At 44.5% G+C, this 18,148-nt stretch overlaps 1 protein-coding gene across 8 annotated transcripts in view; it reads left to right on the forward strand.

Moving 5' to 3' along the window:
* Positions 1-46: 46 nt before the first annotated feature.
* Positions 47-18,148, forward strand: part of MTCL1 (microtubule crosslinking factor 1) — a gene marked incomplete at its 5' end in the record, with an annotated part of 151,509 nt that continues 133,407 nt past the window's right edge. For all 8 annotated transcript variants that reach the window (XM_027766501.1, XM_027766503.1, XM_027766504.1 and 5 more), the window contains 3 exon segments: positions 47-478; positions 13,300-13,524; positions 15,055-15,213. In XM_027766501.1, the coding sequence (XP_027622302.1) occupies positions 47-478; positions 13,300-13,524; positions 15,055-15,213 (816 nt within the window).

An 18,148-nucleotide genomic window follows, 5' to 3' on the forward strand; every position in this document is an offset into this window, starting at 1 on the left:
GCCCCCCGCCGTCACCCTGGCGGCGACCCCGGCCCCCGGCTTGCAGATCAGTCACACGGACAGCAGCTCCGACCTCTCCGACTGCCCCTCCGAGCCCCTGTCCGACGAGCAGCGCCTACTGCCCGCCGCCAGCAGCGACGCCGAGTCGGGCACCGGCTCCAGCGACCGGGAACCCCTGCGGGGGGCGCCCACACCGAGCCCGGCAGCTCGGGGGGCGCCTCCAGGCAGCCCCGAACCCTCTGCGCTTCTCTCCGCGCCCCCCTCCGCCGGCGCCTGTCTTGGGGGCCGGAACAGTCCTGGTGGGGTCTCCTTGGGCTCGGCGGAGGATGCTGGGGGTCGCGCGCCGCCTGAGCGAGCGGTCCCCTGTACCCCCAAAGAGCCCAGCCCAGGGGAGCAGCCCCGGGTGGGGCCGGCGGCGGCGGAGGAGGAGCTGCTACGGGAGATAGAGGAGCTGCGCTCGGAGAACGACTATCTCAAGGTGAGTTGCTGGCCCGGTGGCAGGTGTCCCGGAGGGCCCCGGGAGGCTCAGGTTGCGGGCGGGTCCGCGAATCCCGCCTCCCCCGGACTGACAAGCCCCTTCTCCCCTCCGCGCTCCGCTTCCCTGCCCCCGCAACCATTGCGCTGGGAACTCAGGCCAAAACTTACGGACCGAGCGGCCAGACCTGTGGGTTCGGGCCAGTTCTCAAGGCGCTTAGCTTTTCGAGTTTCTAGAAGTCATGTCTCTCTTCGCTGATGCCTTTTGCTTTTTGGGGGAAGGAGAGGTGGCTAAAATAATTCCGAAGGTATCCGCCGCTGCTCCGGCCCGCGATACGAGCCCAGCTCACCTGTGGGAGTGGGTTATCCCTAGCCAGGAGTACTGGTTCTACCACACGCAGTGTTCGTTCCGAAAAGTGTGGTGGCCCAGGGCGCAGATGGTACCTGCCGCCTCTCCTGCAATTGCGGAAAGGACTGGGGTCCCGCAGTGTCGCCTCTGGATCCCCACAGACAGGGGGGCCTCGCCGTTGTCGGCGATAAAGCTTAAATTCGGGAGGGGTTGCTTCCATGTGGCCTGGGTTAAGAACAGCCGTGTTTCGCCGGTCGGCCTCTTGTAAGCATCTCCAGGACGGGTTTTCTGTCACAGGAGAGGCCGCGACAGAACTTTCGAAGGAATCGCAGCCTCTGTCGCACCGTCTCGGGGTGTTTTCCCGGAGGCCTGCTAGCAGGGCTTCCTAGTCTGTTTAGCAGTCGGGCACTTAATCTGACTCCATCTTTTCTCAGCGGAGGAGGGCTGCAGACCAGAGGGTTTAGCCAATGTTGGGGAGAGGGGACGGGTGCGTCCAGACGATCGAGGTGACTTAAAAGAAAATAAGGGGGTTGGATTGAGGACACCTGTTTTCATTTATTATAATCCTCGGGTTAGTAAATGACTCCGCTGTTATAACTCTGTCCCTGTGTCTGTGAAGACTATGAGCATCCTCCCTATCTAGGGGAAGGCCCTGCTCTATCAGTGGTTATGTGATTTGAGCGGTTTTCTCCAAAAATGATGAACCTACCTGATGGAGGCCCAGTTTTTGGCCAGTGAGACTGAGGAATGGTTTTTCCAAGTGGAGAAGTGTGCAGTTCAATTTGGAATCAGCACATGAACTGCTGGGTCGTCCTAAAACCTAAACCTCTTATCGGGAGCTGCCCTAACCTACTGAACCTACTAGTTATCTTGTGCAAAGAGATACCAGTGAGGCAGAGAAAGAGAGGTGAAGAAGAGCAGTGTGAACTTACAATGGGAGGTTTCAAATAGTACTTTTGCTTTTGCCACCTACTCTTACATAACAAGCAACAGAGTGGAATTCCAAGGTGTTGAAGTGAAAAAGCAATGAAGAAAGCAATACTGTAAGTCCTCAGCAAATATAAGCTCCCTGAGGGTGGGAAGGAAATCTTGTTAATTTTTTGTAGCCCCAGAATTTTAGCATCATCTCTGATTTACAGTGTTTCTGATTCCAAATTGTGACTCCTAAGCAACAGGAAATGGAATTTCTTAAAAGAGGTTAATCTGACATAAGTTCAAGGTTCATTCTTGGGTAATTGGTTATTTGATTTATTTTGCTTTCCCTCAGTGTAAGCTCATGGAAAATGCGCATGATGAAAAAACTATGTGTGGGTTTCAAAAATGTTTTTGCACCAAAATAAATTCGTACTTTCATTTCATTTTTCTGTGGGCTTCTTGAAGTCTCGTGTAGGTATCTGACCCTGGAGTGTTTGCTCTGGTGTGTTTGACTTTTCAGGGGCTCTTTATAACCATGCTGGGTATTATAGTTGTTACATTTTATCAAAACACCAATTTCACAGGCAAGGGTGGTAAGAACCAGAAAACGGAAGTGACTTACTCAAGGTCATGCAGCTTCCTAAGCACTGGGGCTTTTATTTTGCTGGCTTCTAGAGCCTCTTTCTGCCGACTGCACTAGTCCGCATCTCTGTTTCCAGCAAGGCTGCCTTTCTCTGGCTACCCTGCTTCAGAGTGGTTTTATTAGCTGGAGAGGTTCTCAGTGTGGCTCTCCTAGGGGACTTCTCACCCTTCTGGTGGGAAGGGGTTTAATGAACACCTCTCCACTAGCCTGTGTATGGACAGCCGCCTAAATCCCTCTGGCGATCTTTAATCTGTGGGAAATGTTCAGTTGCCATTTCCTGTGGAGAAAGTGTCACTGCCATCTGTTGACCACTCCAGAGCCCACCTTCCTTTGACACCAGGAGAGAGTTGGATGGAAGAGATCTCAAGGAGGCTAGGAAGTCGGAAGGATTGCATACATGTGCACGGACACTTGTTCGGTCTCTCAGATGCTTAAATGATAGTAGTTGGATTTGCGAAGGAGCTACAGGAACCCTGGCGGGGTTTTCATGGGTCAGTGAGCCTGCGCACTTGTGCACGGTCGGCTTTGAAGCATCCGCGACCTCACAGGGCAGAAGCTGGAGTCACGGTTTTGTGCCAGGTGTTTAGAGTGTGCCCATTAGAAATCCAGACTTCTTTTGTTGTTGTTGTTGGGGATACTTTTCTTGAGAGGGAAGAGTAATGTGTGCGTCCTTAAGGACTGCTGCATAGACTTCTCACAATTCGATGTAGCATCCATCTCTTAAATGGGATAAAAGCAGTCAGATTCTGTTCTCAGTGCCATCCAACAGGAAGAGACTCAGCCCAGAAACGTTACTTTGATGTGTTCTGGAGGATCGTGACCACATGCAGTGTCCCATTCTTTCCGGAGTCAGCGCTGTCACCACTGCTTTACAAGACTGTCACAATGTCTGAGCTAGAATGACCAGAGTAACCAAATGGAAAAATGAGGCCAGGAGAACTGTAGGAGGATGTCTTATTAGCCAGGAAATTTAAGTGCAGTTCTCTTTGTTGTGGTGGTTTTGTTTGCTGGCTAGCTGTATTTCTTAAAGAGAAGTCCACGCCTTCTGTTGTGCTGTGTGGAGCCTGTAGGGCTGTCCCTGCTTTCTCCTTTTTCTCCACCTTCACCAAAGGGCATCAGGGAGACTAGATGAGAAGTGCAAAATGACTCAGTCGAGATGACTGACTTTTGCATGAACACGCTGACAAGAAAGTTCATCTCCTCTGATGAACTCAAATTTCTTTGGAAGTATTCAGAAATTAAGGTGAGTGGTTGAGTTCATTTATTCAAAGGCCTTTACTTCTTTCTCGAACAGAACACAGCCACATTTCTTCTTTTTTTTTCCTTACAGAATTATTTAACTTTATTACTTTATTTACTCGTTTTTCAATTTGACCCTAGAGGGAGAGAGCAAGAGAGGGAGAGTGAGAAAGTGAGAAAGCAAGCCACCAGGTCTGGGACTTGAACCATGGTCAGCCATGTGGGAGTCCAGCGCTCTTAACAATCACGCTACCTTCTGCCCCCCGCCCCCCAGGCACATTTCTTAATGCCAAGGACTTCTCCAAAATGCAGGGTGTTTCACCCTGCCTGCTTGCCACTGTGTTTTATTGAGGGCCCTGAGACAACCAGACAAGCAAGCCTAGTGCTCATTGTCAACATATTAATTATGTTCTCTATTTCCACAGCCTTTTCAGGAGGATTTAATCACTTTGAGTTAATTGGCCTATTTTGGAAATGCTGTTTTAGTAGTGTTACTGGTGATGCTACTCCCCCTCCCCCAATAGTGTACCCAAACAGTGCTGACACCCTGCAGTGTGGGTGGGTGAGGATTAGTTAGGGTGGGGAGGGGTTGTTTCTTTTTACTCCAGCTTTCTCAGTTCTTTCTTCCTTTTTTTTCCGGAGAGGGTTTTCCTATAGGGTGCTTGTGCTCGCCAGAGAGACAGAGACAGAAAACGAGAAATCACCCCCTGAGGGATGGCTATGCTGCAATCCCTTCTCCTCCATTCTCCTCTCGGCATCTTGGGCACGCACACACATGCACCTGGCGTGAGTTTAAGCCACCAGGTCCAGGACTGTAACTACAGTCAACTACATAGGAGTCCAGTGACATAGCTATTACACCAACCGCTGGTCCCTAGTTCGTTCTTTCTTTTAAGTTCATTTATTTTTTCCATGAGAGAGAGGAGGCAGAGAGAGTGTGCATGCATGAGAGAGGACCCCAATAGGGTCTTGATGCTGTGACTCACTCCAGCCTTAGCTAGCCCTGATCACAGGCCCATGCATGCCCTGCATGCTCTGGGAGGCTTCTGGACACAAACCTGGAGCCCTCCTACTTGGGTCAGCGCCACAGAGCACTGAATTTTACCACTGTACCACTCCTCCTGCTTTCTCAGTTATGCCCTAAGAATTATTTCTGGTTAAAAGAAAACAAGTCAGTGCTAGCTACCAGGACAGATGCATTGCTTCTTGGAGAGAAGTGACTGCCTAGGGGAGGTCATTGAGGTTTTGGTTTTATAGGTTGCAGCGTCTCACCACTGATCCAACCTTACCATCGAATTTGGCACTTGAGGCCATCTGAGTGTCAGCCTCTGACATGGTTTGTTACATTTGGCTCGCTGAATGCCAGGCACACGGCGTGGCCTGAAGAGGGGGCGGACACACCAGGAGGCAAGAATAAGCAGCTCTCAGCAGCTGGAGTGTTTCAGCCTTTGCTACCCTTTCTTCTGCAAGGGTTACCATGGACAGTACACCCTATTCATGGACAGTACACCCTATTCTTTCTTAACATTCCGCTTTCCACGCCCGTTCTTTATTCAGCCCGTGAAAAAGAGCGGCTACAATAATCTTAGGTGGCAAGATAATGTGGACCAGAGCAAACAGCCCATCAGCTGCTGACTGAACTGTTACTTGGTAAACAATGGTAGCGGCCCCTGCTGCCTCCTTAGCTACAGCTGAGACTCTGCAGAGAGCAATTCTGTTGTCCGGAGGGAAATGAGGTGGATTATTTGTACATTACAAAAGACAATAGTTTCTGTCTGCAAGTCCCAGAAGATGGAATTATTGCAACAGTAGCCAGATGACTGCTGCTCCTGTCCAAATTTGGTCTATTTAAAGAAGAGTTATTAAAATAGGAACAGTTATTGATTTCAAGTTGTTTAAAAAAGGCTGAGATTAGAATACAATGATCACTAAGATCTAAGAGTTTATATCACTTATACTAAGAAACCATGGATTAGGGTTTATTTTCTATGTGTGGATAAACTGTCCTCTTAGAGGTTTTCATTGGAACATTTAATTGTAATCTTGGTAACTCTGGTGCACGCTTGGTACCTCCTTATTCCTCTAATTTGATGTGTGTAGTAAAACTGATTTATTATTGGTAGGCAAAAGGGATAGCTGGATGGGTTCACACTACTTCAAGATTTCATTTTATATAAAAAAATGTTAAGAATACATTTAATTAGAGGCCAACAGGTGGCGTGGTGGTTGGGGCATAGTACTCCCACATGGCTGACTGCAGTTCGAGTCCTGCACCTGGTAACTTCCTTTCTCATTCTCTCTCTCTGTCACTCTCTAGTAAGTGCATGTGCCCTGTAGCAAAATTTAAAAATAATCATGATAAATCAAATGAATACATAATTATTTTAAAATATATATTTAATTATAACTAGATTAGCTTTTAAAAATAAATTATTTCTTTATTTAATTTTATTTATTATTATTGCTTTTTTTTTTTTAACTTGACCAAAGACATACAGAGAGAGAGAGAGAGTGCAAGAGATGAGGAAAGTGTGAAAGCAAGCTGCCAGATCCAGGACTCAAATCACAGTTGGCCATGTGGGAGTCCAGCACCTTAACCACTATGCCACCTGCTGACCTCTAAATTAGTTTTTCAATGAGATAATGATCTAATATTTAAAATCCTTGAGACCTGATATCAATTCAATCTATAACTGGATTGACCACTTTTTTCCCTTATTAATTTCTGTATATAGTGGGTCATTGGGAAAGTCTTGCATTTTTTGCATAGAAAAACATAGACAAATATGTCATGATTTTTTTTTGGACAATCCAATAAAAAGACACCAGCAGCTCTCTACTTTTATTCACTATTTCTAAGTTATATCTGCCAGACACATTATATGTTCTGCTTGAGGTGGTTTTCTTAAACATTTAAATAGCAAACATCTTTAAGGTTTTGGAATACAGTGTTTTCTCATTTAGAGCACACCATCAGAAAACGAATGTAATGTTAGCTTGAGAATTACTATCCGTAATGCCCCTAATCCAAATAATCACAGTTTGTGCTTTTTACATGGCTGCTGGCCACATACATAGTTTCTAATTTGCTTCTCTTGTAACTTCTTTTCAACTGAACCTGAAAATTGCTTTTTTTTTTTTTTTTTCCCCAGACTCTATGGAAAGAGTTGAAATATAGCATTGGTCCTATCTCTGCAATAGGCTACTGGTGGAAAATCATTTAAACTTTTGCAAATCGCAATGTCTTCATTTTAAAAATGGGTATAGCAACATCTTTGCTGCACTGTGCAATGCTTTCCTAAGGACCAGTTGCTCTGTGGATATACTTGTACATTGATGGTGGTCAAGCTGTAAACATTGGGCTCCTTTTATTAGTTTACATCAATGGTAGGCTTTTACAAGTACAGTTGGAGGTCTGTTATTGTTTCATCTGCCCTGACTGTAGCAAATGGTGTGTAGTATTTACTGGAAGCGGTGTGTATTTGGAAGCAGACAGCTTTGGATTTGCAGTCTGGGTTCCATTTACTGGCTGTGAGGTTTGGACATGTTAACCAGCCTCGGTTTGGTTTCCTTGTCTAGAAAATGAGGGTAATAGGTCCCTGACAGGGCCAGTGTGGCATTAGTGATGAGGGTAAACAGCTTAAGCAGGTTGTCTCTTGTTCTGTCAATTTAGATAAAATATGAATTATAAAAGCAGTGATTCAAATATGTGCAATTATATTTTCTGTCTAATTTTTTCAGTACAACTACTGTTGGTGATATTTTATGGCAAAAAATATTAGCTGTTTATGTCTGGCCTGCTCAGTGATTTGGAGGTGTGGGCGCATTTAGCCCTTAAACAGTTATTTTAGCCTGTAATGGTTATTTACACATCTTTGTAACATGTCTAGCATTGAGCATGAGAGTGGATGAGGATCCTCTTGTTGCAAAGTCTGAAAACTGGAGCACATTTTTATACTTGGAAGCTGTCTCTTTTATCTTCTTATAACTATATTAGATTTTTAAAACTTTTGCTTTAGTTACTAGTACTTCCAGATGCTAATGACTTTGTCTTCTAGAGACAAGTTTTCTAGGAGGAAAGACGATCACAGACAATTTTCTAAGGAACAGAATAGCCAACGTCACTATATATTTGGGGTGCATACATATACATATAGATATATGTAGCAATTTTTGACTGTAGAAACTGTTTTTTTAATTGCCAGAGGTGTGTGTGCTTGCCAGAAACAGAGACACATACAGAAAGTCCCCCTTACGAGGGCATAGTCACACTGCAGTCCTTACTTCTCAGTTTCTCCTTTCTTTCGGTATTTGGAGCACACACATACACACACACACACACACATGAGCTTGGTGTATTTTGTAAGTCACAGGGGTGGGATTCAAACTGTGGCCAGTCGTACGGAATCTGATGTCCTTAAGTACTAGGCTATGGGGCCAGCCCTTGAACTATGGGGTCCTTGGGAAAGTCATGATGCATTTTTGCATAGAAAAACAAAAACTACGTCATGACTTTCCTGAAAACCTAATATTTTTTCATTAGGCAGTGAAACAGTGCCTTTTAATCAGGTTTAGAAATAAGCATTCAGATTAGACTTTTTTTTTTTTTTGGAAAGATTTTTGCTATAGGGCGCATGTGCTCCATTAGGCAGTGAAACAGTGCCTTTTAATCAGGTTTAGAAATAAGCATTCAGATTAGACTTTTTTTTTTTTTGGAAAGATTTTTGCTATAGGGCGCATGTGCTCGCCAGACAGACAGAGAGAGACAGAGAGACAGAAAGCGAGAAATCACCCCCGGGGGGGTGGCCACGCCTCAGTCCCTTCTCCTCCAGTCTCCTCTCTGGATCTTGGGCACGCACGCACATGCGCCCAGCGTGAGTTTAAGCCACCGAGTCCGGGATGCAAACCGCGGTCGACTATGTGGGAGTCCAGCGACATAGCCATTACGCCAGCTGCTGGTCCCAGATTAGACTCTTTCTCAAAGCTAGATTCATTAAGTTCATAAAGGGACCATGAGTGCAACTTGTCCTTGATTTTTATGATTATTTTTGTTAGTCTTTATTTCACCTTCATTTTTTAAAAAGAATTATTTTATTAAAGCAGAATAATTTTATTTAACTTTATTTATTTACTCATTTATTTTATTTTGACCAGAGAGCAACAGAGTGAGAGTGAGAGAGAAAGAAAGCAAGCTGCCAGGTCTGGGATTCAAACCACAGTCAGCCGTGTGGGAGTCCAGTGCCCTTAACCACCATGCCACCTGCTGGCCCCTGTTATTCCTTTTTAATTTGACCAGAGGGAAACGAGGGGGTGTGAGAAAACAAGCCACCAAGTCCAAGACTCGAACCATGGCTGGCCACGTTGGAGTCCAGTACCTTAACCACCATGCCACCTGCTGGCCCCTGTCCTTGATTTTTTTTTAAAAATAAAAGCTTATTTATTTCTTCCATGTGTGAGAGAGACAGGTACCCTCAACAAGGTCTTACTGTCACATTTCACCCTCAGCCAGCCCAGATCATGGTCATTTAACGTGGGCCTGGAGTGCTCAGTGTGGTTCTGGGAGGGTAGGTATTATTGCTGGAACACCACCTGGCCCCTGGACCCTGATTTTTGAAGATTCAGGACTCACTACTTATTTTTTTTTAAAAGATTTATTTATTTATTTATTTCCATTTGTTATTGTTATTTTTTTTTCTTTATTTGACGAGAGAGAGAGAGAGAAAGGGAAAGGGAGAAACCAAGCCACCAGGTCCAGGACTTGAACCATGGTTGGCCATGTGGGAATCCAGCGCCCTTTCCCACCACACCACCTGCTGGCCCCTGGGACTCACCACTTCTTATCAGAAGGATGGCAACCACAAGGTCCATCTTAGAGCTTTAGATCTGCGGTGGGTCTTGTCCAGCATGGGTTGGATGAGGGGCATACCTTCCCCTTAGGACCACGGAAGCCTCAGTATGGGGATTAGGCACCAGTGACAAGTTCCTCTCCACTGAAGTTTGGTAAACACATTCCTGAAAGGCTGAGTTCGCCAGTCCCCTGAGGATCCCACCCTGTCCATTCTGTTCATGTGTGTTCAACTCATCAGCTCTTGTGCTTGGTCCAATAATTCCCAGTTCCAGTAAATTTTCCTATCAGGGATAAATGTATGGGGAGAGATCTCCATGAAGGAAAAGAAGAAATGAAACTTGGTTATATTTTACATTTCAACATTAGGATTTCCTTTCTTAAGACAGTTTATAACATCTTATATATTTTTATGATGTTTTCATTATTGGTCTAACTATTCCATAAGGACATTTACAAGCTGAGGGGAAAAAAAAAAAACAACAACATTAAAAAATTTGACCACTAGAAAGTTGGTGGAGCTTTCTTTATCATCCAGTCTCGGCTTGTTTGGAGTTATGGTCACTAAAGTAGGTCATTCTCTTGATGAGGATAGTGTAAACAAGATGGAGAGAAGCCACAATGGAGTTGGTGAGACGAGCTGCCGTATTTGTGGTCTTTTCAGTAGTCCACTGCATACAGTTGACGTTGGGTGAAGATTTCTTTACCCCGTTTTGGGCCAACCTATATTTTCCCACAAGGATTCCCAATTTATTTGTTGCACTTGTTATCATCATATCTGAGATAGAATAAACTTCAGGAGATTTCCGTTTAATTTCATATTCATCTAAGGTTCTGATGGCGGAAAACTTGTTCTTTTTTGTAAGTAAATCTCTGGTTTTTAAGAACAAATGCAGAATAAGGGAAAGTGGCCCATATCCAGCAACAAACTGAATAGAAGAATGAACAACTGACAACTTAGGTATCCACATTTGAGGGAGAGATTTTTCTCTTTTTTTTTTTTTTTTGAGAGTTTTTTTTCACTATAGGGCGTGTGCGCTCGCCAGACAGACAGAGAGAGACATAGAGACAGAAAGCGAAAAATCACCCCCCAGGGGGGATGGTCACACCGCAATCCCTTCTCCTCCATTCTCCTCTCGGGATCTTGGGCACGCACGCACACGCGCCTGGCGTGAGTTTTAAGCCACCGGGTCCGGGACGTGAACCGTGGTCGACTACATGGGAGTCCAGCAACATAGCCATTACGCTAACTGCTGGTTCCCAGAGATTTTTTCCCTTGAGAGAGGCTTCTATGAGTGAGGGAGACAGAGTTAGAAACCCCTACAAGGTCTTGATTCTGACCCAGCTTCACCCTCAGCCCCAGCTGGCCCCAGACCACAGGCAGCACACTCAGGGGGGGTCTCTGGACATGATCCCGGAACCTTATGTGGGTCAGCCTCATAGAGTATCACCTTTTGCCTCTGCCCTGATATCTGGTCACTTGAGCCTCAATATTAACTGAACAAAATCAATGAGAATGACTGAGTATATTTTACTCTGGAGGCATTTAAATGATCAATTATCAGGTCCAGCAGAAGGTATAGCAGTTATGTTGCTGGACTCCCACATGACCAACTGCAGTTCGAGTCCCAGACCTGGTGGATTAAATCACGCTGGGTTTGTGTGTGTCCATGCCCAAGATCCTGGGAAGAGAATGGAGGAGAAGGGATAGCAGGTGGCCTTCCACTCTGGGAGGTGATTTCTCACTATCTCAGTCTCTCTCCAGCAAGCACACACACCCTAAGGCAGAAACCTATTAAAAAAAAAAAAAAAGAAAGATCAATTACCAACTAATCAGGCAAATTCCTAGAATCACCATCTTCTTCCAACTGCTCCTTATTAAAATCCTTTTATAGTACTTCAATAGAATGCACGTCCCGTATACCTGGAGCTACATTTATGGGTTTGGGAAGAAGTTTTCATAATTAGGCTCCAAGATGGGAACAAAGTGAAGGTGCAGTTATGTCCAATTGTCGCCTTTATGATTTAGTCTTTCTCAGCATCGCTGGTGTTCCTGTGTATTGACTCAACAAATACTTGCTCTGGGTACAAAGAGGAGCGAGATAGATGAGGTTTCTCCCCTGAAGTTCATCTTTTAGTGTAGACAACAGGCAATAAATAAGTGAAACACCACAAATAACATAAGATAGCAGGACCAGCAGTTATCATAATGGCTATGTCGCTGGACTCCCACGTAGTCGACCGCGGTTCGTGTCCCGGACCCGGTGGCTTAAAACTCACGCCGGGCGCGCGTGTGTGGGTGCCCAAGATCCCGAGAGGAGAATGGAGGAGAAGGGATTGCGGTGTGGCCATCCCCCCTGGGGGGTGATTTCTCACTTTCTGTCTCTCTGTCTCTCTGTCTGTCTGGCGAGCGCAGGCGCCCTATAGCAAAAACCTCAAAAAAAAAAAAAATTGTATGGCCATAAGAGGTGGGAAGAAGATAGAGCAGGCAAGGGACTAGAAACAGTGGAGTTGGGAGGTGGGGGAGCCGTCTGTGACTTGCCATTGTGTGAAGGAATAAGCTCCCCAAGGAACTGTAGAAAAGCCTTTTTAGGAGAAGGAGAAGGAGTAGCAAGGTCTTGAGATAGGAGAGAGCAGACAAAGACCCTGTGAGGCCATTGGAATGTCAGGGGGCCTATGGCCTAGGGGCCCCTGCAGGGACTTGAAAGAAAGAAGCCCCCTAGGGTTTGAGTAGGAGGTAAAGAGGTCTGATTTGCATATTAAAGGATAACGACTGGATGGACCCTGAGGTTTGGAGGGCTTAAGGGCATGCCAGGACCCTCCCCCCAAACACACACACACCTTCTACTTCCATCTGTGAGTGGCTGCCCACAAAGAGGGATGGAGGATTGGCCCTGCTGGCCCTGGAGTCCAAGAAGAGAGTGGTCCCATCTGAGAATGGCACTCACTTCTGGACTGGCTGTGGAATGGGAGGGAAGGCTGGGAGCTGGGTGAGAGCTGGACTGCCTTCTTGGGTTAGTGTCTTCATGCTGACACAAGGAAGATGGGAAGTGTGGGAAATAAAGGATAGATGAGCAGAGGGCCAGCTGCAACGGCACGGTGACAATGCCACACTCAGCGATGCTGAAGCCATCTGGGAAGGTGTCCAGAGACCTCCCTCGCGGCTCACACGCATGCCTGTAATCCTGTCTGGCTGGGGCTGTGGGTAGGTCACTGCATGAACACTCTGTGGAGGGCATCTCTCTCTCTCACAGAAGAAATAAACAAACTTGGAAAAGGTCACAAAATGTTAAGGGTAGGTGAATGAACATGTCCAATGGTATTTGAAAAACATTTCATCTTTTGAGAGAGTCAGTCGATGCTGAGGTTCATGTTGTGGAACAGAACTTTAGGGACATTGCAGATATGTCACGATTCCAGGGCAAGTCATAGTTATTCCACTAAGGCCTTTGTTCTCTGAAGGCGGGGTCTGATTCATCTTAGTACCTAGATTGTGCCTTAGAGATAACAGATTTAAGTCAGTGTTTGTTTTGACACTAAAGGATTAATTATTTGCAGAATTGATTTCAATTGTGATTATGTAAAGAAATATTGGGAGTGGAATACGTTCTGAGAGGCTGGTGTTTTGTTTCTGGATCCATAAGATCTGAACAGACATGGTCTCGTGAGAATTTCCAGAGATCACGCTGCCTCACTAGCACAGGTGTTAGTGAGCTGGTGCTAGGGAGGGTGCAGGTATTTGATATTTCTAATTGAGGAGCTGGGGCCAATGGAGGAGAGAGACGCCAATCTTTTTTGATGGACTCATACGTCTGTTCTGTCTGCTTTACTTAGGATGAGTTAGATGAACTCCGTGCCGAGATGGAAGAGATGAGAGACAGTTATTTAGAGGAAGATGTTTACCAGCTGCAGGAACTTCGGCGGGAACTGGACCGTGCTAATAAAAACTGCCGAATCCTGCAGTACCGCCTCAGGAAAGCCGAGCAGAAAAGCCTGAAAGTGGCTGAGACAGGTCAGGTAGATGGCGAGCTCATCAGAAGCCTGGAGCAGGACTTGAAGGTGAGTGGGAAGGGATGACAGCAGGTGTCTTCCCGGGAGGGCTGCTGTGGGGGTGCTGAGCTGAAGATGTACCCCCTAGACCCTGCTTACACATCTTTTTTTGTTTTTGTTTTTTATGTGCCTTTCCTGCTCATGTCTCTCTCTGGACATATTTCAGCATAAACATCTTTGGTTACTTCATTCTTATAGAGTGTGGGTAGTCACGCAACTTTGACCACCCAAGATTTAAATGTGTCTTAATAGGAACTGAACTAAACCGTTAAGAAAGAAAGAAATTATGGTAATGGAGCTACAGCAAACAAGAATTAATAGCTGCTGATTGGCCTGGCAATTGGGTAAAAATTGTGCACAGACTCCTAAAGATCCGAAGTATCTTTCAAAAGCTATTGATCGGCAGTTCAGCCAAGGGCCACTCTTAAAAGCTGCTCACGTCACTTGGTATGTTTATTATTTCAGTTTCGAGGATGTAGAAAAGCTGCAATTCTCCTACCCCAAGTCAGGCTTGTGTGATGGTGATTTAACTAAAAGAGAAACAGGATCATAACCAGTTGTCTAACTAGGTTTGAAAGCCGCTGGCAGAAGTGGGAATGAGGACAGGACATCTCAGACTCTACCATTTGCTCTTTCCCCGGGCAGCAAAGCTTCTCTTATGACCCAACTGTCAAATCATTTATCTAGAAATGAATTATGCATCATGTCTTCCTTATTATGGACAGACTTGTGGAATCTCATCTGTCCTTTCATTATGACAACAGAAAAGGAGTCTCTGTGCTTCTATCAGAGTTATAAACCACTAAAAAAATGTCATCCAGTGTGACGAAGGGTGATTTATATTACTTCTCTTACAGAGTCTCTTCCTCATTTGCTTTTTTTTTTTTTTTGTAGAAAATAAAAACGTTTAACTACTTTGAATGCTCAAACAGGTTACCATTCTGGAGCCAGAGTAGACAATTTAAAATCTGACTATGTTTAACTTCACGGAGTTATTAATATTATTTAGCAGGCAGGTTCACTATTACCTTTGGGAACAGAAATGCTTGTTTGTTTACCATTCTTATTTTTAATTTATCAGTGAAAGCATGTGATCTTGGGAGGAATGGGCATTCCTGGTGATAACCTATGAAGGAATAAGGCTATTCTCCTTAATAAATGTTGATCTCATGTTGTATATGAATATCCTCCTCATTTAAAAATAGGTCTGTCGGTCCAGCAGGTGGTGGGGTGGGTAAGGTGCTGACTCTCACATGGCTCACCATAGTGCAAGTCCTGGACATGGTGGCTTATTTTCTTACTTCCCCAAACCCCTGCCTCTTTTTGGCAAGTGCACATGCCCTGGAGCTAATTTAAAATAATAAATAAAACAAAAAATAACTTGAGGAATAAAAGTAGATCTGTTCAATATTGCCAGGATCTTGGCTATTTGGTGTAATACCATATTACTTAATTATTCTGCCCTTGACATTGTCTGAATATACCCTTAGTGCACAAAAAGCTTCACATCCTTATGGTTATGTCTATGGATCAATGCAGGTAGCCAAAGATGTATCTGTCAGACTGCACCATGAACTTGAGACTGTGGAGGAAAAGCGTACTAAAGCGGAAGATGAAAATGAAACTCTCCGGCAGCAGATGATCGAAGTGGAAATATCCAAACAGGCCCTCCAGAATGAGCTGGAAAGACTGAAAGAGGTAATCCAGAAATATGTGGGCATTTCCCCCAGAGGTTTAATTGTTAGGAACTTGGGTCTCCAAATAGCTCATTCTTATTGTGTTCTAAAGCAGGGGTCACAAATGACCTGGAGAATGGTCTCTTTGTCTGGCTCAGGAGCTATGAATGGTTTTTACATTTTTTATAGCATTATAAAATGAACAAACCACATCAAATAAACCCTAAAAAAGGCAAGAGGGCTATGTAACAAAAACTGCATGTTGCTGGCAAAGCCTAAAATATTTATTACCTTACTCTTCACAGAAAAGGCTTGTTGAGCCCTAGTCTAAAGCTGTTTTTTATGATGGGCATTCAAATGAGCTGGCCATTAATTCCTTTGATGTATCCAAATGGGGTGTGTTATTATTGGAATACAGAATTAAGCAGTTGCTTCTTTCTCGAGAGCCTTCCCTTCCAATGAGCTGGAAAGTATGTTACGGTGTCTAATAAAGCTGTGTAAAGAGATAATGTATGTATGCTACCTATATATTATTCTGCCAGTATGACTTAAATATAGACTTTTTTTAAGTTTAGGGAGTGATTATTCTAGTAAGTGTTCTAGCAAATGAGTCTATGTGTATTTTCATTTGCATACAGCAATGCGAATCCCACTTTGTTGTTGACTTCTATGATAGGATTAAAGCTGTGTATTCTCTTGCAAAATATTCTTCCAATTGATGAAGTTTAAAAACCATTGTCGAAGGGTTTAAGATGCTGGTTTTTGCTTTGGTTAAGTTTCCAGATTGACCCGGTTTTGTCTCGTTCATTCAAGTAGCCACAGTCACATTAGTTCAGGCCCTACACGAGGCCCTGGGGATGGAGACGAGAATGCGATGCAGGTCCTGCTGTCAGGATGCCTGCAGTTCAGTCTGGTACACAGATAAGCTACTGCGAAGTAGAAAGTACTGTCACCTCTCTGATTCTCTCCTGCTCCCTCTTCTCAAAGCCATCTGAAAATGCTGTGGGTTTTATCTCTGTCTTGCATCCACTCCCTCCTTCACTAATGTGCCTCTAGAACACGAGTTCTTCAGGACAGGGGCAGGAGTTTGGTGAGTCTGGTTCACTGTGGAGTCCCTGTGCCTGGAATAGTGCCTGACACACACCTGGGTGAAGGGAGGAATGCAGAGGTGAGAAGGCAGACCTGCTGTGGTGATCAGGGCTCACTTTGGAGGAAGAGATTAGCTTCTGAGAATTTGCTTTCATCCTGGGTAAACTTTGCCTCTTAAATTCCAGTGTATTTGCCCCCAGGGTCAGAGGAATTTGACCCCTAATTGTGGATCTGTTGCCTTAGCACTTACAACTCCTGGTGCTTTATTCCTTTCCTTTTCCTTTGGTCTTACTTAGTTTGCTGCGAGGTATGCCAGAATGACTTACTTTCTCAAAATTTCCAGTTGGAACCTGACCTTGTGGGCATAGAAAATAATTCAGAATTATATTTTATGAGCTGTTGTATGTTTTGTATAAATATAAAAATATAAAACATATGAGGGGAACTTCACAAATTTCATAGAAAATTCTTATTTTGAAAAGCTAAACATGGATTTCAACTTATTTGCACCAAAATAAATTCATGCATTTTAAAAAAGAATTATTTTACTTTATTTATTATTATTATTATTTTCCAGTTTGATCAGAGAGACAGAGAAAGAGAAAGAGAGGGAAAGTGAGAAAGCAAGCCACCAGGTCTGGGATTTGAACTGCAGTCAGCCATGTGGGAGTCCAGCACCTTTAACCACCATACCACCTACCAGCCCCAATAAATTCATACTTTAATTCTATTTTTCCATGAACTTGAAAAGTTTCCTTGCATACATAGATGTATATGTGTGTATGCATGCTTATGCAAGGATTCTTTCTCAGGCGTTTGAATGGGTTTGTGTGGGGCTTGCATCTCTTTATAAGAGTTGAATCCTCTTGCTCTTGACATTCAAAGTAAGGCCAGGGTGAAGCAAGGATCTTCAGAGAGCCTGATGTTGGCCCTGGGCAGATGAGTGGAGAGAAGGTAGAAAAATCAGCCTCTCCCTTTGTGGGTTAAAATTACTCAGAGGGATTACTCAGTTGGAAGAGAAGAAGCATTTTACCTCCAGAGTTGCAGTCAGGCTGGTGGGACCACATATCTATACCAAACTTCTAAGTGTATCGGAAAACTGACAGGAGTCCCAGGAGGGTGAGAAGCTGGTAGATTATGCTGAAAGCAGAGAACGATGGGAGCTGGCAGTACAAGGTACAAAGTGGGAGAGAGTATAGTTATTGGAAAATGCTGGCTGTTGCCTCTGTGAGTGGGTTCTTCTTAGTACACTGTGAGTTGTATTCTGGTGCGAGAATGATATTTTCTTTATCCTGAGCCTTACTCTTCATTGTTCACCTTCATTGTTCAGATTTTGTAAATGGATATGTGACATCTTGAAAAAGTCAAGGGTAGTTCCTGCTTTGTGTGTATCTCTGAGTCACAGAATTGTACCTGAGGAATGTGGACCCCTCTGCGTCCAGGAACAGTAAACAAGGCTTCTCTGTGTCTCCTCATCTCTGTAGCTGTGCTGGGACTTCTCTCTTAGAGAAGTCTATTAGACTATTTTCAGCTCCCTGTGGGTATCTCCAACATGGGTTTCTCCTAGCCCTCAGACCCTGTGTCCACAACAAATGTATCACCCTCGCCCTACCTGCACCATCGCCTGTCCCTCTATTTGGGTGATGGCACCACTGTCTTTTAGTCACCAAGGCTGGCAGGGGCCATAGCCCTCTTGCTCTGCATCCTCAGTTGCTTGCTAAATGTGTTTGGCTCTACTTTTGCAGCCTTAAACATTATCTTTTTCACTGAAACATGATGTAACATGGATGAGCTTAGAAATATGCTAAGTAAAAGAAGCCAGACATATTGTAGGATTCCATTTATAGGAATCCCAGAATTCATATGGG

The sequence above is a fragment of the Tupaia chinensis genome, unplaced genomic scaffold (assembly GCF_000334495.1).
Source record: "Tupaia chinensis unplaced genomic scaffold, TupChi_1.0 Scaffold143584_1, whole genome shotgun sequence".
NCBI lineage: Eukaryota > Metazoa > Chordata > Mammalia > Scandentia > Tupaiidae > Tupaia > Tupaia belangeri.